Source organism: Pelodiscus sinensis, chromosome 7, assembly GCF_049634645.1.
Source record: "Pelodiscus sinensis isolate JC-2024 chromosome 7, ASM4963464v1, whole genome shotgun sequence".
Taxonomy (NCBI): domain Eukaryota; kingdom Metazoa; phylum Chordata; order Testudines; family Trionychidae; genus Pelodiscus; species Pelodiscus sinensis.
This window is the reverse complement of record NC_134717.1, coordinates 20,710,732-20,733,086: the sequence shown is the minus strand read 5'-3', so window position 1 is coordinate 20,733,086 and position 22,355 is coordinate 20,710,732. Positions and strand designations below refer to the sequence as shown.

Genomic DNA, 22,355 nt, shown 5'->3' with positions numbered 1-22,355 from the left:
TTAACTATCATATATATGTGGCGGTTAAAATATAAATAAAAGAAAACCATCCTTATTAAAATGCCTTCCTCATACTTTAAAATTCCAAAGTAAAGGAGAAGAAAGCATCAAAACCTTCAGTAGCAAGATGGCTCAAACACAGTGTAAATGAAACTTTTGAACTTCTCCTTCAGCATACCTGAAGAAGAAGCCATGTGCAGGTAGAATTTGCTGGCAGTGTTATCTGGCCTAACCATCTCTTACATCTAGGAATCAAAATTATGGGGAATAAAGATATAACAAGAACAACTTCTTACCATGCTCCTCAAGTGGCTTTGCATGTATCATGCCATTGTGGAGGTACAGTTTCCTCTAGGCATTGTCACTGTGATATGGTACATTCTCCTATTTTTACATCAGTGCATGCAAAGAGGCTTAATTTGGCCAATAAATATTTTATGGTTATGTTAAAACATCAATTTTATAGGAATAAAGATAGGCAAACTGGCAATTATCTTTTAACTTTCTTTTTTTTTTTTTGCCATGTGTCAAAAAAGAATTTGTCACGTCAGTATTTATATATTTATCTTAAATACAACTGCACTGGATAAAGAATACAGAATTTGTGAACAAGTTGCTTCTCTGAGTCTTAGAATTATTTACACCTTGAAGGAACATGAAGGGTAGTTGCTAAAAATTAGCTGTTGATGTTATGCAGAACCATGAAGGCTGTGATTATTATGTATAATCAGGAAGTTTACTACATCCTCATATGAAGGAGTGTTAAAGTAACATGGCATACCACGCAGTGTCACATTGCACAGCTTTATAAATCGCATACACCAACTTAGTCCTTATGACATCATGTCTATCCGAATTTTTCTTAGGCAAATGAAAGGGGTATAGTTAGTACATACTAATTGAATATGGTTGTTCCAAATTTGAGAGAGTCTGGTTTTAAATAAAAAATTCTGAACAACAGGGTCCCATTTTGCAGTTGAGTGATGAGAGATGCAAGTAAGTATTCAAATCAGCCTCTATTTTCACAAACTAGTTTATTGCAGTTTATTGTTTTCTCTTAAAAATTTTACTTTCTGCCATAAATGATTTTCTTGACTTATGGCTGCCTTAGGGCACAATGGAAAAGTAAAGAATTAAAGTTTTGACTGTGAAATTAATATGTGCAATATTAAGCATTTATTTTATTTTATTTTGCTTTCTTCACCTAAAACATCAAATAGTGACCACCTGTTATCTATTACAGTAATATAATCTATTTGTATAATCATAAAGCGATCTGGTTTCCTGTGATTGGGCTAGTCAAGCAATTAACAGACTGTTTCAAAAAAATTGAAATGTGAAAGCCAAATGAGAGAGTAGGGTAAATAAAGACTCAAGCAGGTTCTTAATAGTAAGTAGTCTTAAAATATCCCCAAAGGTTTTGGTGTGTGTTGTTTCTGCTCAGTTGTTGTTGCATTTACTCTCTTTCAGTATTCACAAAACATATTTTATATTATATAGCTGAATATTATTGTATTTTGCATAATATCCAGTTGTGTGATTGAACAAATTAAGGTGGCTTAGAAGGAGGAATTAATACAAACAATATTTGTTGGTTTGATCCTGTCTTAGTCAAAGAACAAAAACTAGTAATGTGTCTGCAGCATTTTAGCATAGGGAGATTAGCTAGAAACTTACTTTGCTCAGAAGTAGTGAGCAGCATTGCCAAATCTTAGAAATTAGAGTTGTTAGTATCTGAAATATTTTCGCCTCCGTCCTCCTATGCGTATGCTGAGTAACAAGAGATCTCTAATAGGTGTTCTTCAATAATTGATTTGTTGCTTGTCTGTTCTCTAGGAAAGTCAGATGAAGATCAGAATGACAATATTTTTAGGTTGCATCTCATCTGTAGAATGTAATCCATCTTCGTTAAATTCAGTAAAAGTGATAGATGGCATTTGGCAATGTAATGATGTGATCACTCTACCATTGCCTTTGTAAATCATAAGCTGTTGCTTTCTGTTGTGTAGATATTTAATCAGTTATATACCCCATTACTGATTTAATTCAGAATGTCAGTGGCAGGTGAATAATGTGAGGATTTGTATATTAATATCATATTGTATTAATGTTCCTTTCATTTAAGTGTGCTATTCATTTGAAAATCATAAACTGTTGCTTTATGGATAGAATAAATTTAACCAGTGCTGTAAGCTTCTAATGCCATCAATGTTTTAAGTTAAAATGTCAGGGAAAACAAATGCATTTCTTTCCATGTTTAGTTCCTATAGGCTTTACTAACTTAAAACTGCATAAGATAGTTTGAATATATGACACTTATAGGGAAAAAAAGCCAAATCCCTTATTTTCATCCTATTGAAAGATTGGCTCCTGGAATTACAATATTCAGTGGACAACTAGATATTTTCTTGCACATTTCAAAATGAGTGAATAACTTGTAAGAAATGACTTTCATCAGAAAATATAGTTGTGCTAGGGAATAATCCTTAAAATGTGTGCGGCAAATTAATATAGCACACATTCATGAGAGTCTGATGATGGCTAATCGTTAAAATATCAGCTTTTCTGTTAATGTCAAAGTGGAATTGAAGGTTTAGTTTTATCATGCAAAGCTAATGTCAAAGTGGAGTTGAAGGTTTAGTTTTAAATGATTTGGGACATGGCTGTTCCTTAGACAATCTATCTTGCCATGTCATACTGGCAATACCAGTTTATCAAATAATTCCCTTCAGGTTAGTACCAGCACTATAATACTGACTCCTACCTGTATCCTAAAGATGAAAGAATAATGAGTCTTAAAAGAAAATGTATCAAAAAATATAATTTACTTAATTTATTGTGATTTAACAGTTCATATTTATTCATGCATATAATACTGCCAACTTATCCAATAAAAAGTCAATACTCTGCATTTTACATAGTTAATATTTTATCAGTACTTAATACAGATCTCCTATGCTGTCTTAAAAGACCTCATCTATAAGTCTGCACTTAATGGACTGAACTATTTAAAGGTGAGAATGCCTTATGTTTGTCATGAGAGTCCATTTCATTTTATAGGTAAAAACTTGATGAAACAAAAGGTGCACGGTGTCAAATAATGAAATTACTCAAGTATCAATGGTTTGTGCTACTTATAAGATTAATCATACGCTTGGCATTGATCTATAGCGAGACAATCTTTTTACCATAAATAGTTTCTATTTAAGTCAAACATACAGATTCCTCTGTGTTTGAGTACTTGATTATTATCAAGAGAAGCAAAATATAATTTCACTAGCTCCTTTTGCGATACTTTTGCAAATATATTTCTCAACTACAAACTTGTCATCTGAAACTTTTGTCTGCTTAACTTTTGACTGCCTAATGTTGTGATGTTTTCTCTGGAGAGCTGCTTCTCTCAAGATAGTTGTTTTTAGTGGGTCATTCCCTAAAATTTATTAGCTGAAAAGGCTTCGCTGGAGGTTCTTTGATTGTAGGTAATATTAACAGGAAATTCTATTGCAGAGATTTCATTAGGAGTTTTTTCCTCCATGTATGGTAATCTTTTTGTTCGAAATCCTCTAGTAATAATACTTTGGTACCTGTATCATCTTTATATGGATTTTTCTTTCATTTGTTAAAACTGTCTGCTGTGCTTTAGATGAAACATTCTCATCTCTTTCTCTTTCTCTTTCTCTTTCTCTTTCTCTTTCTCTTTCTCTTTCTCTTTCTCTTTCTCTTTCTCTTTCTCTCTTTGGTTCCTTGCCAGTTAGATTATATCTGTTTAAAATATGGTAATATTGTTTTCACCAACTAGTCTTTGTCTTGTGTTCAAACATCTCTTTAGATGACACCATAGCACAGCTTTCCGGGAGTCTTTGTTGTAACACTTAAATGATCTTTATTTGATAAATATTTGTCCTGCATTACATCTTTGTATATTAAAACTAATAGGATCTTATTCTGAATGGCAGCAGAAATGTCTCATAATCTTCAATTTTATGAGGGTAGGGCAGGGCACAGGGTACATTTGTGCCCACCTCACATTCCCAAGGTCATTTAGCTGCAGGGTTGGTCCCTGTCATGAGGGATTTTCTCTTTGGTACTGGTGACCTGTTGCTTTAACAAGCAATTTCATTACCTGTGGGTCACCTGTGCATAAGGGTATTGCAACTATGCTCACTCTGTTGGTGACCACTGGACTATTTCTTTAAGAATGCAGAAAAATCAGGTGACCAGTTAAGGAACATTAGCAGACAGAAAGATCTGTTTCCCAATGTGAGAACATTCAGGAGTATTGTCTGGAATAAATAAAAATTATCTTTCAAAAGTAACTCCATCTATTCCAACTAAGTTTCATGTTCATTTAATGATACTAAGCATAGCTAATAGAGCTAAACATTTAGAGAAGCAAAACCATTTGTTTGAGAACTTTTTCTATTTGAGCAATTTATATAATTATTCATTATCGTTGTTGTAGTAGCATCCAAAGTGTTTAAACAAGATCAAAGCCTTATTGGAATAGGTGCCACAGAAATTACCAATCTGCGTAGATAAGACAGAATAAACAAAGACATGATAGATGTCATTTTATTCTCACTTTACAGAGAGAGATCCAGAAAGATTAAATGATGTTTCTTAGGTCACACATATTTTGGAACCAGGCTTGGAATCTAAATTTCCCATGTCTCACTAGTGTGTATTAAGCAGAAGGGGTTGTTGTTTTTTTCTTTTTTTGCTCTATATTTTAAGAAATCATGAAAGCACTTTCTTCATCCCAGATTTATTTTTAAAGTTTCAGATCACTCATAGTCAATCAAATGGAGGACATGGAACCTGCAGCAACACACCAGGGGAGGAAAATAAATATTGGATTGCTGTAACTTTCCATCTAATTCAAAAATCCGTGAATAGGGATAAATTCTATGCTCACAAACCAGTGGTCATACATTTCTTTTGAAAAAAGTGGTGTCTTCCACCTATTCCTTCAGTTCAGAGAATTTTAATATATTGGAAAGAATACAATTGTAGAGATAGTAATTTTAATGGATTGGAGGAACATTAAACATCCCAATTCCTAAACTATCTCTATTTGCAAGGAAGGACCTTTTGTCTGACCGCCTATCTTTGTATCCAGAATCTCTCAATTTATACCTGAGGTCATAAGTTTTGAGAGGATCCTACTAAATTGAAATAAGTGGTACAGAAATGAACATATTTTTTTTCTTTCACTCAAAATACTCTATCACTTTGTCAGACAGATTTGTTGCTTTATAACAAAAGAATAAAAGGTATCATGAAATCCAACCACCAAAGGCAAGCCGAACCTTCATGTACATTCAGACACCTTCTTTAGGTGGAACGTCCTTCAATCAGAACTCTTTTCAATGTGCAGTTCCCGTGGGTTGTTCTTAGGACTTTTCCTCCTCAAATTCATCCTTCCATTGTCCCATCTCTTTTTTCACTGTAGAATCTATTCCAATGAGTGAAGATTAGTGGAGATATTATTAAGAAGAGCAAAAAAAAAATCTTACTTGGTAATTTTCTCTCTTCTAGTAATATCTTCACTAGTGTTTGATTTCTGTCTTTCATGGGGGTTGGGTCTCCTATGGTTGCAATATCACGATGCTAACTCGCCATTCTTATAGCCCACCTTACCCCTATGAATGAGGAATGGATGGTAAGGTTCTAGCAACACATTTTCTGAAAAGACCTGGATGGAAAAGAGTGGGAACTGGTGAAACCCACCTGGATAATCATTCAGTAAACATAGATTAATTTGCATTAAACACTTTTATCTGCCAGGGAGTCCCTCACATCTAAAAATAAAGTTGCAACATGATTAAATCCATATCAAGAGTCTTCTGTCTGTCTTTGGGTATAAACTGGACAATGAAATTACTGTAGTCAGTGTCTATTCTCTATATATTATTTCTAGAATGAAAATAATACTCACAATGCAAAATATAAACACTAACAATTAAGATAATAAATATTGCAATTATAAAATGAGTCATTGAAGAAAAATCAGGAAATACAATATGTTGCATACAACTTCTGCCTAAAATTGTTTTCTGTTAAACACTATATAGATAAACCAATCAGAGTATCATCTGTGTTGCCTTAGTGATTGGGAACACAATGGTAAGAAATACTTCAGTTTCTGCCACTGTCACTTTTATTTATTGAAATTGGTAGGCTACAATTTATCTTTTCTTGATAGCATTAAAGGTATTCCTTAGCTGCCTATTAATTTCATATGCTTTTGTTCCTTTGCTTTCCAATATTTTTCATGTAAGATGAAAGAGCACGGTACAGTGGCTTATTTAATTTTTTTTTTTTTTTTTTTTGCAGGAGGGTTTTCTAAACCTTTTCAGATATGAAAACAATCAGTTAAAATTGAGAAAAGAAATTTCAGATCCATGTAATGCAAATGGATATCTAAATTTAGAAAATGTATACTTACATACTCATAAGTGAATTTATTCTGCCTTCAGTGTCAGCTGTGGACTTTCACTTGACTATCAGTTGCCTAAAATTCCCCATTTTTAATATACTGGCTGGAAGCAGTGTTCTGAAAATATTGTATTGATGGATTTAACAGTTTACAAGTTGTCTATTTCATATATATTTAGCACCAGAGGACATTTGCCTATTCTTCCATGGTTGTCCTTCATTTTCTTTAAACTGATTATGAAATGCTTAATGGATTGATTTTTGTAAGTGGTCCATAGGCTTCCGTGGAAACTGTGACTGCACAGTGAATTTTTAAATCAGGTAATAAGTAAACAATAGGAAAAGGAAGATATTTAACTAAGGTTTGCTATCAATCATGGATCTGGTGAGTTAGATGGAAAGCTAGAGAAATCTACTATTTTCCTTCCTGGTATATTGTTGTAGTGCCATCAGCTCCTAAACCTTACCGTACCATTTGTTTGCATCTTGAGTGATAGGAAAATTTAAAATAATCTGGGATGGAGAAAATATTTCATGTAATACATATATCAGCTTAATTATTTTGATAATATTTTTAGTTTAAGGCCACAAAAAAGGAGGAATGAGACTGTAGAAGGGTGAAATAATTTTCTATTTAACACACAGTAGAGCAGTGTTTCTCAAATTGGGCTATGGGTTAGGCCGGTTTGTTTACTGAACAGCTCTGCATCCATAGAGCCTCACAGCTCCCATTGGCTGCGGTTTGCCATTTGCAACAAAGGGAAGCCGCGGCAAGCAATGGCCCAGGTCACTGAGGGAGTGACTGAGGGAGAAGTGCCCTCCCATAGTGGCCCTCCCCCAGCCATGCAGCTCTGTGCACAGGGTCCTGAGCCCCTGTCTGGGTGGAGCGAATTAAGCAGCTGTGAGGCCATGTTGCCGCACAGTTTAGAGGGAACCTTGTTTGTGACCTAAGAGGCAAGCAACATTTAATCTCTCTGCACCTCAGTGTATGAAGTTGGAATAAAAAAAGTGGGAAATGTGAAGAGCTAAAATATTTGACCAGTTGTGTTATTCATCAAGTATCTGTTGAGAAAAAATATCCCCTTTTTTGCTGGCAAAAATTAATGTATTTTCTTTGTAATTGTCTTTATCAGATGTAGGTTCTGTAGAAGGACTTGCCTATCATAGAGCTTGGGATGCTCTCTATTGGACCAGCTCTACTACATCATCTATCACAAGACATACAGTTGACCAGAAACGACAAGGAGCTTTCAACAGGGAGGCAGTAATAGCAATGTCTGAAGATGATCATCCACATGTATTAGCACTTGATGAATGCCAGAAGTATGTACTACGTCTATGGCACGGAGGTTTGAATTTTCAGAAAGGATGCACATCAAGCATTTCCCATTAATTTAAGTAAAAGCTGTGGAACTCTGCACTTCTGAAGATCAGCTAGCTGCCTTAAGTATAGTTTTAGAAGCCAAACTTCATGCTTTTACTTTTAAAAAAGCAGCTCCAGAAATCCTAAAATGTATAATTTAGTCAAAATAATTTTTTTTCAGATAAAAGATTGTGCAAAAGTATTTTGGATTAATTAAAAACCCTTCAAGATGATGTTTCCAAAAATAAGAAAATCTGGCTGAAATATAAGTTAGAACAGAAGAGATAAGTATGCTCCATTGAGTTGTTCACTTTCATAATATATATTACAGATAGTTTAAGTAAATTCTGGAAACACAAATATTTTACCGTATTAAAATAAAACTTTGCCTTCTTGTCATACTAGTACATGGGTCCATAGAAGGCTACATCTATACTGCAGACCTATTTCAGGACACTGGAAGTATCCCAAAATAGCTATTCCATGTATTTTGAGCATGCCCATTATTTCAAAATATAATGGGCTCACTATTCCAATGTCCCTGTAAACCTCGTTCCAAGGGACATTTTGGAATAGTGGTTCATTTAAAAATTTGGTGCTGTGTAGACAGAGCCAAATGGCAAAATAAACTGTTTCAAAATTAACTGGTAATAAGGTACGCAATTTGTATAGTTCAAAATGCATCACTTATTTTGAGCTAAGGGAACAGTGTGGGTGGACCCAAAATCCTAATCAAAGGATAAATGGATGCCTAAATCTAGACTTGTAACAGCTGAATTAAAAAAAAATCATTGAAAACTATGTAACCAAAGATGTCATTTCAGTCAGTAACCTAGAATAGACACTGAAATAACTTTATGTAAATTGGGTTATATTCTTCTGATGAAATATAAAGCATCCACTAGAGTCTCAATAAGCAGACCCCAGAAACCCCATTTGCAGTATGTGTACATCTAGTCTCCCTGTATCACCTCGCTCACTGCCTCACTACAGCACATATGTGACATAGGAAGGGCTTTGTGTAGATGAATTTTATGCTGGTATAGAAAAAACAAGGTAACAGAATAGATAAAATCTCAAAAAATTTCCATGCTTGCACAAGAGTCAAAGATCTGCTGTAATTTGTAAGGGTATGTCTAGACTTCATGGCTTCATCAACGGAGCCATGTAGATTAGTTTACTAGACATGGGAAAATGAAGTGGCAATTTAAATGATTGCTGCTTCATTTACATCAAAATGGCTGCTGCGCTGTGCCGATCAGCTGTTTGGCGGCACAGCACGGTAGTCTAGACGTTCTGCGGTTGACAAGCATTGCCAGGGTCTGGCTCTGGATGGGGGTGAGGCTGCTCACACAGACTGCCAGATTCTACCCTGGTTGTCCCAGAGATGGTGGGGGGTATGCACCCTGGCCACTGGCTTCACTCCATGCAACCTTCCCCACCACTCCCTGCGATCCCTGGGCTTGGGCCTGGGGCGGGAGGTGGCACAGCAACTAGCAGTAGTTCCCCAGGGTAGTCAGGCGTGTTGGGTGCTGCCAACCAGTGGCTTCTGATGGGGTGCTTGCTGCCCCCTGTGGTTCCTCCTGACAACCCCCTCCCTTTCCTTTTTATGAGAAACAATTGAATTCCAGTCATATCTCATGGTCTTGGCTCCACAAAACCCTGACCTTACTTTAAGTTAGGATATGTGAAAATGCATACCAAATTTGTTGGTCCTTATAGCTTAGGAGGAGTTCTTGAACAAGAAGACTCACAGATGGTTCAACAGACATACATATCTAAAATATATAGTGTGAAAGACCCAGGGAAGCTGGCTACAATAGTTTGGTGGAGGCTAGACATACTGGGATCTTGGAGAATGCTTTTATGTTTCCTAAATATACTTCCAGATACTACTGCCATGTTATCAAGGCACACAGGCACCTGAGGCTAACTAACAGCTTGCCTGAAGCAGCAGGCTAATCAGGCACCTGCAGCTACTTACAGCCTGCTGGGTTACTTTAAAAGGTTTCCCCTCAGGTAAGGGGGGGGGGGCAAAGGAGAAGAGTAAAGGACTGAGAGGAGGATGTGTGTTGCTTAGAAGGGAAAGCGTGTGCTGAAGCAGGAAATATTGACATAGATACCAGAGAGAAGGTACTAGGGAATGTTGAAGGAAGAGGAAAGGGTACTGTACTGGTGCTAGAGAAAAAACCCTATCAGTTGCCACCACCTGGAGTCCCTGGGCTGGAACTTGGAGTAATAGGAGAGCCCAACTTTCCCCCAACCCTCTCTACACCAACAAAATGTTTGCTCATGGAAAGGGAGGCCAAGATTGCATAGGGGTTACACCCCGATCCTTCAACTTTGCCAATGATAAGGATGGCTCAGTAAGCTGTGCCTTTGGCCACTAGAAAAGATAAGAGGCAGTGTGGAAGGTCACAGCAATCCTCTGAGGTGTATCATAACTGCCTAGAAGTGCAAGACCCACAGAGCACAGCCAGAGCTTTGCCATAATAGATAGCATTGGAAATACAGGCAGTCCCCGGGTTACATACAAGATAGGGACTGTAGGTTTGTTCTTAAGTTGAATTTGTATGTAAGTCGGAACTGGTACATATTGTAGGGGAAACTCTAGCCAAACATTTCTCCAGAGGTCAGTTTTATTCTCCCACACCTCACTTCCCTCAGTCCTTTATTCTCAAGCTGAGGTGTCTGCTGAGAAAAGCCGCTCCGCATCTCCCTGGTCTGCTGGGGAGGGGCGCTAGCTTCACGTCTCCCTGGTCTGCTGGGGGGAAGCAGCTAGTGCAGGGTTGCCTCACCCCGTTTGTAAGTAGGGATCCGATGTAAGTCGGATCCATGTAACCCGGGGACTGCCTGTACTGTACAAACTTATAACCATTGCTATATTTGAAGGTTCATGCTTTTAGGATTTTTAATTTATAAGTGAAACTAACATATGGCCTAACATAAAGACAAGTTTAGCTCATAGGTTTTTATTATTATTTTGATGTTATTACAGTTTAATGTTTTGGACTAACTGGAATGAGCAGCATCCAAGCATCATGAGATCTACCCTTTCTGGGAAGAATGCACAGATTATTATTGGTACTGATATCCTCACACCAAATGGAATTACCATTGATCACAGTGCAGAGAAACTCTACTTTTCAGATGGCAGCCTGGGAAAAATAGAGAGGTGTGAATATGATGGGTCACAGAGATACGTAAGTAAAACAAAAAAAATATTCATCTATGAAATTATATATTTGGTTGTACTTTTTTGATAGTCTGTCTGAAACAACCAAAGTTTAGTTATTCCAAATCAGGATTTTATATACTTTCCTATATATTAATGAATCGGTAATTGTCCATTAGCTCTTATTTGTAAACAAAATGTCTAAATTGACACATAGAAATGTAGAACTGTAAGAGACCTTGATAAATCATCTAGTCCAGTCCCCTGCTCTAAGGCAGGATTAAATATTATCTACACCATCTTTCACAGGTGTTTTTTTTTTAATTTGTTCTTAAAAAACCTCTAATGACTATCATTCACAGTTTCCTTTCTCCAATCTAAACAAACTCAGTTTTTCCAATCTTTCCTCATAGATCATGTTGTCTACACCTTTACTCATTTTGGTTGTTCTCCTCTGGACACATCAGTGCTGAGTAGAATGGAAGAATTACCTCTCATGTCTTGCTTTCAATAATCTGCTAATGTGGCCCAGAATTATGTCTCTCCTTTTTTTTGCATAGTATTTGTTGCTTCTGATTTAGTTTGTGATCCACTATAACCCCTATCCTTTTCTTAAGTAGTCCTTCAGATAGTCCTTTCTTATTTAATATTTGTGCAGATGATTATTCACTCCTAAGTATAGTATTTTTCATTTGTCCATATTGAATTTCATCCTGTGTATTTCAGACCATTTCTCCAGTTTCTCAAGATCATTTTGAATTCTCCTCCTGTCCCCTAAAGCACTTGAAACCCATAATATCTTAGTACCATCTACAGACTTTATAATTGTATTCTCTGTGTCATAATCCAAATCATGTATGCTTGGATTATTTGAAATGTAGGTGTTCATGTTTCAGATTCCATGTTTACAAGGCATTACTTTTATATCAAATACTGTGGAATAAACAAACATTCCTCTGCTAAAGCACAATGGCTAATTTGCTATCATGCAGTTCTGTGTAACACTTCTCATTCTGTTATCTCTATTATAAATTAGCTTATGTTTTTACATACTCATAAGTTTCAGCAGCTAAAGTCTTGACTCGTGGTAACTGCATGAGGTTGTTTTGGTGGGTTTTTTTGTTTGTTTTTTGAAATATGGAGGGAAAGTCCATTCAGCTCTTTTAGATTTATTGGAGATTGAAAAAAAGTCTCTTTTATCTTTCATAATATTTCTGACCCACAAAGACTTCAGAAATGAATGGGTAGGGAGGTGAAAGATAAAAGAAAGCACACCTCAAACTGCCTGTAAATAGTTCTAAATGTGTACTAGACTGCTAGGTTTGCAGAAAATTTTAAATTAAAAATGTTAGATGTACTGAAGTATCACATGAGTCTAGGTATCTGCTACGATTTTAACAAAGCCTAATGTATCCCTTCTGTGTTTGTTATGTCAAACTGCAAATGAAAAATGGAAATATGTCATTAAAACACACAGCACAGCCTTCCAAAAATGCAAATTATATTTCTAACTTTTATGTTGCTTTCATATGTTGTTTTTTCAAACTTGCTGCCTTGTGAATCTAGCTTCAAGGATAAATGAAGCAGCTAAACAATAACAATAAGACTAGGAATTCTTCTCCTTACTACCTAATTTGTTTCAATGAGCCATGTGCACTAATCCTGGCTTAGACAGCTTGCAGACTTGCAGTTAGAAAATAAGAAAAGATTTGAATGCAAAAAATCTCTCCAAACATCCCCTGTCCAGTATAAAATCTAAATTTGTTATTGTAACACTTAACTTTACATATTATTATTGTAACACTTTACATATTTCACAGCTATATAGTCAGGAAATGCAAAAGCTCTGCATTTTTCATGGTAACTAACTCATTTACAATGCACATATTTTTGCTTCTTAATTAGACAATTTACATACACACACACACCCCTTATACAAGAACTTGGGCCTCTCTGTTTTTCTTATGCTTCTCTGGAGGTTCAGAGTATTCAGAAACTCTGTGGGTATAGAGAGAGATGGAAAAGGCTTACAGAACCTAGCATACTAGTGTCTATGGCATCACTACACCCAGTAATCCCAAGTTGTGGGTAGACTGTGGACAACTGCATTTAACTGAGCACGGTGTGTACAGCACTTTACCTCCAGAATGTGTACAATGAGAGTTGTACAGCACTTTACCTCAGGAATGTGCATTGCACATCCCAAGTTGTGCTCAGCAGTTAGGAGACAGACCAGAGCTTGGGCTTCCATGTATATAATGTTACTATGAAAAACCTAACTTTTGCATTTTCTATTTGTCTGTTGTATTTAAGTGTTATGTCACCCTAATGTTGTATTATATTGTAATATACAATGCTTTATGAACACTGGCATTAGTTTCAGTGGAACTATTAGTTGAACAAGGAACTACTTAGCATGAATAAGTGTGGATGACCTGTGTCAATAGTTTATTTTTTAGTTAGGGTACGTCTAAACTACATGGCTCTGTCGACGGAACCATGTAGATTTGTTTTTTTGGCAAAGGCAAATGAAGCCGCGATTTAAATGATCGCAGCTTCATTTAAATTTACATGGCTGCCGCACTGAGCCAACAAACAGCTGATCAGCTGTTTGTCGGCTTAGCGCGGCAGCCATGTAAATTTAAATGAAGCCACGATCATTTAAATCGTGGCTTCATTTGCCTTTGCCTATCTGTCTAATCTACATGGATCCATCGATGGAGCCATGTAGTCTAGACACAGCCTTAGTTCTGTATCTTGTATATTAAATGCATTATTTTTTTCTGGGATATTAAAAATGAGCATAATGCCACCAAAGGGGCTTGAATTGGAAGGTACATATTTGTGTACTCCTCAGAAGTTATGGTATGCTCCTCCTGCACAGCTACGGGGCTGATAATACTGGATCCCTGTAGGTGCAAGATGCAGAGAGGGCTGAGATCTGGTGGGACAAGGCAGAGACTGCTGGGTTGCCAGGAGAGGGCAGAACCCCCAGAAGTGAAGTGAGCTTCCCTGATGCTGAATGATTCTTACCTTGGCAGTGGCCTTTCCTGCATCTGGGGACTAGTTACCCCCCTCCTCCATCACTCTCTCCATCACTCACAAGCCAGGAGTATTCTGCAATCCCTCCTCAGGCAGGAACTGTTCAACAGCAGTGTGTCCTTCGCCATGGACAATGTTTCATCCTTCTCTGTGCCCCCCCTGGTTAAGGTCTCCTTTGTGCCTAGCCAGTATGGCACTCCTACTCCATACCCTGCATTTGAGTGTGATAAGTAAGAGCCCTCTTCATCCCAGCTGTCAGAGCTCCCTAGAAATCTTTCTCCTCATAACTTTCAGTAATTGTAAAATTTTAAATAATTACAAATTGTGGACAAGAGAAAAAACATAACATTCAAAATTGAAATTGTAAAGAAAATAATTCTATCAAGTGTACTGATAATCTATTCATCTCTGACAGTATAGCTGGACTTTTCCAACCAAAACAAAATATTTCTTAGCCAAAATTTCTATACAATTTTGTGCTGTTAGGGTTCTTTTACTTCACTGCAGATTTTGAGGTGGTTGCCCACTGTTGCACAGTTATGGTTCATGGTCATGTGTCCTTGTGTAGTCTGTTAGAAGCATCATTCCACAACACATACAGCTGGATATTAGTAAAATGAAAAATTACAACTGAAGTAATCATATACAAAATGCTCATACCAGCTTAAATATGGATTGGTAATAAAACAGGAGAAATTTCCCTTAGCTATAAAAATCCTACCAGGGAAAGTAAGATTGTGGGAGAGCTACAAGCAGAAAGGAAATTAGCAAGTAATAAATTTTTCATTCTGCTTCTCAGTGTCTCCCACAATTAGTGACCGGGAAGCATTAAATTTCAGCTTAGAAAATAAAACATAAAGGCTTTGTCTTCACTGCGAGTTCTTCTGGAAGAAAATATGCTAATGAGGGACTTAGCATAAATCGTGAGATCATTAGCATATTTTCTGCCATTTCTTTTTGTGCAAGAGGTTTTTGAGCAAAAAGAAGCCATGTGGATGGTGTTTTTTGCACAAAAACCCCATTTACACAAGATCCCAGGCATAAGGATTTGTCGCAGGCATAAGGATCTAGTACAAAATGGGATTTTTGCACACAAAAATGTCCATACTGCTTCTTTTTGCACAAACTCCCCTTGCACAAAAAGAAATGGCGGAAAATATGCTAATGAGGTCAAGACTTATGCTAATGAGTCCCTCATCAGCATATTTTCTGCCGGAAGAACTCGCAGGGAAGATGTAGCAAAAAAGTAGAAATTTCCTCTATTACACAAAATATGTGACCAGACATTTATTCTGAAACTAGTACGTGCACCAACTTTTAACATAAGGATGTAACTGCAGAGGATAAGAAATCAATTGTGTAATATTTAATGAATGACTTCATAGAACTCCAGTTTGTTGCATTGTAAATATGCAGTCAAGGCAGACACCCTGTCTGCCTATAGCATAACTAGGGATCTTGCAGAGTGAGCTTAATTTCCCTGAAGAACAGCCCTGCCTGGCCCTTTCATGTCTCCACAATGCACAATTTTATTCATTTTGCCTGAGATTGTTTAGCTGTTTGAGGCTGAGGCCTTTGGAGAATAGAGACAAACATTGATCCTGAACTTGTTTGATTCAGTAAACTTTAGCTAGATCTTTACAAATAACCAGATTATGTCATCTTTGCACTGTAAGATTCAGGGACTTAGATAGAACTAAGGAAAGATTATTTTCTTTGAAACATAAAGTGTGTTCTCTTTTTGGTACAAAGATCTCTGAGAACTACTCTATCTTTATAGAAAATACGGTATGGAGTTGCATGGATAATGCTGCAATCTCTGAAACTCCCCAAGCTGAGGTGATAGCAACAAGTTTTGAAGGACTAGCTAATGGGAATGATAGATGTCAACGGTTCAAAGGGGAGTTGTGAATACTTGAAGCACTAATAGCCAATCTCACTGTGGGGAAAAAGGCCTTACTGAGGTCTTGTTAGTCTAACAGCCCTGAGAAACCTTGAAACCTAGGAAACCAGAAGGTTTTCCATAAAGGACGCTGCTGAGGGCAGGAATCTGATATGCTAACATGCTGGGCCAAAATTCTGTGTTCAAATCTTTGTGGAGGAAATTTGGGATAATTGGAATGTTTCAGTCTCTGAGATTCTTGTTGTATACTGAAATGTGACCAAGTACAGAAATATCCCTTTAGACCTGAAATCTCATTCTAGAAGCCAGAAGAATACTTTCTACTGTAGAGAAAACCACATGGTCAGGGGCATGCGCAGAAATTTTAATTTGATCCCTTTTGAAAGGACAAGATCTATGTTTCCCACTCAGGCCCTGAGGCTGGGAAGAGCTTGCTCTTCCCTCCTTGCCTCTCACCATGGCCTCAGAAGCAAAGCAACTTTTAATTCCTATCAGTGCTGTAGAAGCTCACAGTCTCAGGGCTGAAGAAGTTCTTTGTCCATGACTGTTATTGGCAGGCATGCCCAATTATTCCCTTCTCTTCCCCTCCCCCCATCATGCATGCTCCTGCATATGGTATTCAGAAGTTACTTTTCCATAGCCCTGTGATCATTAGCAGATGGTCCAGATGTGCATAGAAAATGGGCCCATGATTTGTTTAGTCTCTCTGTCAAGTTACTTAGGTCCAAGAACCATTTCAACCATGTGAGTGCTAATAGTGACACATCTGCTTGTTCTTCCCTTTTTAAAAATCACCTCCCTTGTGGCTGAGAATTGATGGAGCAGAATTAGACCATCTTCTTGTGAAATACTGGGCTAGCTTTTGTGTGCCTTGAGTTGCCAAACAGGTTCTGGTGGCTAAATGTATTTGTTATTAGCATGAATACCTTCTGTTTCAGGTTCTACTCAGATTTCTCTATGGATTGCCTGCTGAGCTAGGCCATCATCTGGTTTAGTGTTCCTTTTACATGAATCACTCTGATGGAAACTAAGATGACATCTGCCCAGGAAATTATCTCTATCACATGTGAATATGATACTGGGATCTAAATTTCTAACTATTGGTTGTTTAGATAACCCATGGTGGTGGCTTGATACAATCTTGGTGGTTTGATACAATTTTGGACATTTTGAAGGCAGACATTGCCACATGAAGCTACAGAAAGCTGATGCTTTCTTTATTTTGTTGGTCCCCTCCCTCCTCCTTTGGGTGATTGCTTGACATAGTCCCACAATCTCTAGTGTGATTGTGGGACTATGTGTGATCCTCATCCAAGGACTAGCACCTGAGGACCTGGAGGATGCATAGATATGCCCATGAATATGCTCCTCAGACTGATTCATTATTTCTGCAACCTCAATGGCTGGCTAATCTTGAATTCTGTTTGGGATGGTTCTATAACTTTGGCAGAAACCTTTGGAGATGCCTCATGCAGAATCTCACTCAGGGTGTGATGCCTATGCACAATCCTAGAAGTCCTGAGTTGAAAGCTGTAAAGAGGGCGTCTGAGTTGTAGTTTCCTGTTATCTAAGGTTGTAAATTGTTGCAAACATGATATCAGAAGGAAAAACAGTGGACTAATATAATGTGTAAACCTACTTCCAAGTGAGCTATCTACCTTATGGGAAGCAGGGAGCTATTCATTTGACTCACTGTAGGTTCAGCACTCCAAAAGTACAGTCCTGCTACATCTCTAGGATTTAAAATCTTCATGTCATATTCTGCTTCTTTGATCTGAACTCTTATCAAATTTCATATGTGAACAAGTCCAGCTGCCTCCTCTGCAACTAAAGCCTGATTTTTTGACTGTCTGGTAAAGACTAGTAATAGAGATATAGCAGTGTTAGTCTGATCTTGCTGAAACAAAAGAAAGGACTATGCAGCACTTTAAAGACTAACAAGATGGTTTATTAGGTGATGAGCTTTTGTGGGCCAGACCCACTTACTCAGATCAAATTCTGGAAGAGAATTGTCATGACCATATATACCAAAGGAATACAATGAAAAAAGTGAACATGTTATAAAACTGAAAAATCAGATTTAGAACAGAAAGGGAGGTGTGTGTGTGGGGGGGGGGGGGGGGGGGAAGCTAGTAGGTACTGTATAGCAATCTGAATGATATGCTTCTGTAATGGGAATGGAACTTTCTGTATGGAAATGAGAACAGAGTCATATGAAGACCTGAAGAGATATCTCATCTCCTATATCCACTGATGAAGAACATCTATGGGAAATAGGAATGATACTACTGAAGCTAAGCACAGCACAATTTCTTCCTAATGAGGTTCAGGAAACATGCTTAGATATAGTTTTAGTTTTGAAAAGTGAAAAATAACTTTCCTTCCATTTATCTTACTTTCTAGTACTGAAATTTAACAACCCTATTCATGTGTTTAAAGTTTTCATCAAACTCATATTTTATTACACTATTTGAAGAGAGTGTAGTTACAGTAAAATACGAGTCCAAACAATTATTATTCTATGTATATGGCCTAACTTATAATATGTGGCTAGGATACTTTTATTTTATCACATAATGTAAAACTAGGTTATGAGTCTAACTCGACTCTTTTACTGGTAAGGTATATCTTAATTGCTTAAGTAAAAGTGTAAATATATTGTGTATTTATTAGGGTAACTGGTCATACTATTTGAATTTTTGTTTTTATTTTGTTATTATTGTTTTTGTTTTTATTTTATTTATCTGTGACCAGTGTAATCCAGATTCATGTGTAATTCCCAAATTAAGTCTGAATATTAGTTTGTGGGGCAGATAAGTATAAGGCAAGTAATGAATGCCAACTCAGCGGTCATTCTTCTCCCTTGCATACTCATTATGGAAGCAAGTATCCCTATTTGGGTTTCATATCTAGAACATGAGCTCTCTTGGGAATCATGTGCCTTCACCCAGAAAAAGGGAAACATCAACTTTCTCAAGTTCACAGTTGTGTTCTACAGTTTCCTCAGACAACATATTTTGGTTTGTTTAGGCAATACTATCGGGTGTTTCTGAAGAACATGAAACTTCTGTCGTCTCTGACAGTGGCTGGTAGTAGCTTTTCTGTAGAAAGGTTCCTGAAACCCTGCAGTAGTTAGTAGGCAATAAACTGCCTAAAGACATTTTTGCCTCCTGAACCTTACTGGCCAGAAATTATATTATGAACTGAAGCATGAATTCACATACTTTCCACAATCAGGAAGTAACTCCTGAAATTTTGTGCATGTGAAAAATTTGCTGAAATGATAGGTAGGTGGAAGAACACTGAGCATCATCCTTCTCATCCTTTGCACACACAGCAGAGATATTTTTAGGACTTGATAGAAACTGCTAAGGAACCAAGACTGCGCTTGAAGGATTAACTAGATCTCGTTAATTATCTGAACCTAGATCACATGCAATTCTTAACCTGCATATTCAAAGAAATGGAAAATGTTAGGGATTTTTTGTTAGCCACATTGAGTCACTTTTGGTACCCAGACACAACTCAACCAGAAAACTATATTTATGCCGAGAACATCTGGTGATCCCCGTTAATGCAGGATGAGTCTTGCAACCAAGTGCCATAGAAAGATAGGTACCAAAACTAAGAGTGTTCTTTGTGCATACACATTGTATTCCTCAGCTGTGTGTCTTTAGATGTCAAGATTAATCATAATGACGACATTAGACAAGCCTGTTATCTACTTTTCTAGTTGTTATTCCCTCCAAAATATAAGGATTCAAAATGAGCACTTTTGTCTATATGAGAAACCATGATGCACTGCTCTTGAGGAAAATGTTATTCTTAGAACTACAGAAACACTTCTGCCAAAGATTGGTTGGTTTGTTTTATTCCATGCTTCCGAGGAGATAGCTTTCCTGTCATTATGTCTCAGGTGTCAGCAGTCATTGGAAAGGTTGAGGCACAAATAGAGGTTTGTACCTCTCTAGAGCTAAATCTTCAGCATGTAGTGTACACATGTTTGTTTTATTCTGTTACTCTCATTACATCCAAAATGCCAGGACCATAGAGCCTCAAAGTTGCTGAAAATAATATGTTAAAATTTTGCCAAAGATGACACACAAAATATCAAGGAAATGTTCCCAGGGGAAATCTGGGCTACATTTACAAGAGCTTTAGTGGTAATGTGATCTGGGAATGTCCGAGTCTCATTTAAGAAAATGTACAGAGCAGCATTGTGACCTTCATATAGTACATTTATCAAACTCTATAAAATAGGTTTGCATTCCACTGTTTTCATTCCACTGCAGAGGCATCCTTAGGTGGGAAGCTGCTGAATGAGGTAGTTCCAAATTATATTTATATTAGGATACATTTTGTGTTGTATTTTTCCCCTCCCTTAGCTCACTACATTGCTCACTACTTCAGATGTGCCTCAGAACTCTGAGATGCAGGGCTGGAGAGTACAGTACTTCTTGTTAGGTAATTTCACTTCTGCTAGCAGCATCTCCCATATTCTATTACCCCAAGATGATGTTATTACCCAAGGGAAATAATTGAAGTGGTCCGAGCAGTTTTACATGTAGTTGCCTAATTATTTAGTTAGTTGCTGCTTTAATAATGTCCTATTAAGAATTATTTTTTATACAGCATTAAATGAGTCTTCTGGCAGGGTGCACAAGGAGGCCGGGCCACGTGCCTAGCAACAGTACCGAAATACCTCCAATATCTCAGAGACAAGGCACACTACATAAATCACAGAAGGGTGGGACAGAGTGAAAGAAGCACAGAAATTAAATGAGTAAGAAATGTTCTGAGCTCTGTTGCTGTCTCAATCATATCCTCACCCTTTATTCATCTGTTTATCACATTTTGTACAATATAAAATATTAGATAATGGATTTTCTGGACACAGAAAAGCCTTTATGTAGGTTTTTTTACTGTGCCAAGTACAATGGGATGACACAAATGACACAAAGCTATGCTGCTGACAGGTGCATTTCAATTATTTATTCATTTGTGATGTTGTAATCCCTAAAGATCCCAAACAAGAAGTGCTGAAGTTGTTACCTGCCCCAAAGACTTTAAAATCTCATTGACACTCATGCGTGAACCCTTATTGATCTCAATATAGTTCTCTGCAAACATGAGGGTTTTCTTTAACACATCTATTGGCTGTGTTTGGTTTTAAGCGTATGACAATGATTAACTGGCCGGTGATGAGTGTCAAATGGTTGAAGCCAGTTCCATGTGATGTTATAAATTTTGGTTATGCTCCTCCCAACCCAATCCAGCAGGGTTGCCCAGTGAGGTGACTGGCACTTGCCCCTTCCAAAATTTACTAGAGGGCTAGGTCCCAAAGTCTGTAAACCTCTGTTGCCGGCAAGAGTGTGTCTCAGGTCCGACACTGGGTTCTCAAAGTACAAAAAAGGCTACACCAGTATCTTCAAACAAAAGGAGTTTATTTCCTGACAGCTATCAGCTGTGTCCCTTACCTAAAAGAACAACATGATAGGAAAAGCAGCATTTCTTACATCCCTTCCGCTAGCCAGGGAACCCGTTTTGGCTGCGGATAAAATGGGGGACTGTCTCAGCTTCTGAGGTGCCAGTACCCAAAGCCCATTGGTGAGGTCCAAATTGCTGTGCTCTAGTGCAGTTTTAAATACTGTGTCTACCTTTTTTGTGGCAGTTTGGAAATTTCCGGGGGTTACTCATTGCTTGTTACAGTATGGCTCAGCTGTACTGCTTGACCTTTGACTTTGTTTACATGATCAGTACATTTAGGTAAACAAGATTATGTTCCTGCCATTATCTATAATTCATTCTTGCTACAATGGCATATGTTCCTAGAGGCTTGCTTCTGGCTCATCAGTAGTAGGGGAGGAGGAGATACGAAAGGCAGGGGGGAATGCAGGCCTCACCACCCCTATACTTTATATGTACAGAGTTCTTCTGCAATTGACCCCTATAACCTCAAGTAGAAACAGTTGCTAAATAAAAGGCAGGGCAAGCAGTTTCCTCTGGGCATAGCTCCTGCTATAGGAGTGGAGAACAGTCTCTACCTTGGGAACTGGAATTTGGCATTCACCATAGGATGGGCTACAAAGCAGGTTGGGGAAAATGCTGGTCTTCAGCAGCAGGATAGGAGAAGCAGTCCCATGTAGTAGTGAGTGCCTCAGCCAGGGGAATGCAGGACAATGTAGCACTTTAAAGACTAACAAGATGGTTTATTAGATGATGAGCTTTTGTGGGCCAGACCCACTTCCTCAGATCAGCCAGGGGGAGCTACTATCTTCTTGCTTCTGGGTGCTCATGAGAAAATGAAAAGTGATTTTGAATTGTGATCTGTTTGTGTGTACTCTTGCGCTTACATGTATCCCAATTCAGGGATTGGGGCAGGGGGAGGGATCTTATCTCCCTAAAATTACATTAAATCCATTAAAGGTTAAAGC

General features: G+C 37.6%; 1 protein-coding gene across 2 annotated transcripts in view; it reads left to right on the top strand.

The window, feature by feature from the left end:
* The window catches only part of LRP1B (LDL receptor related protein 1B), a 1,349,043-nt gene that overhangs the window by 1,008,647 nt on the left and 318,041 nt on the right, over nucleotides 1-22,355 (top strand). For both annotated transcript variants that reach the window (XM_075933312.1, XM_075933313.1), the window contains 2 exons: nucleotides 7,572-7,761; nucleotides 10,800-11,004. In XM_075933312.1, the coding sequence (XP_075789427.1) occupies nucleotides 7,572-7,761; nucleotides 10,800-11,004 (395 nt within the window). The remainder of the gene's footprint in view (nucleotides 1-7,571; nucleotides 7,762-10,799; nucleotides 11,005-22,355) is intronic.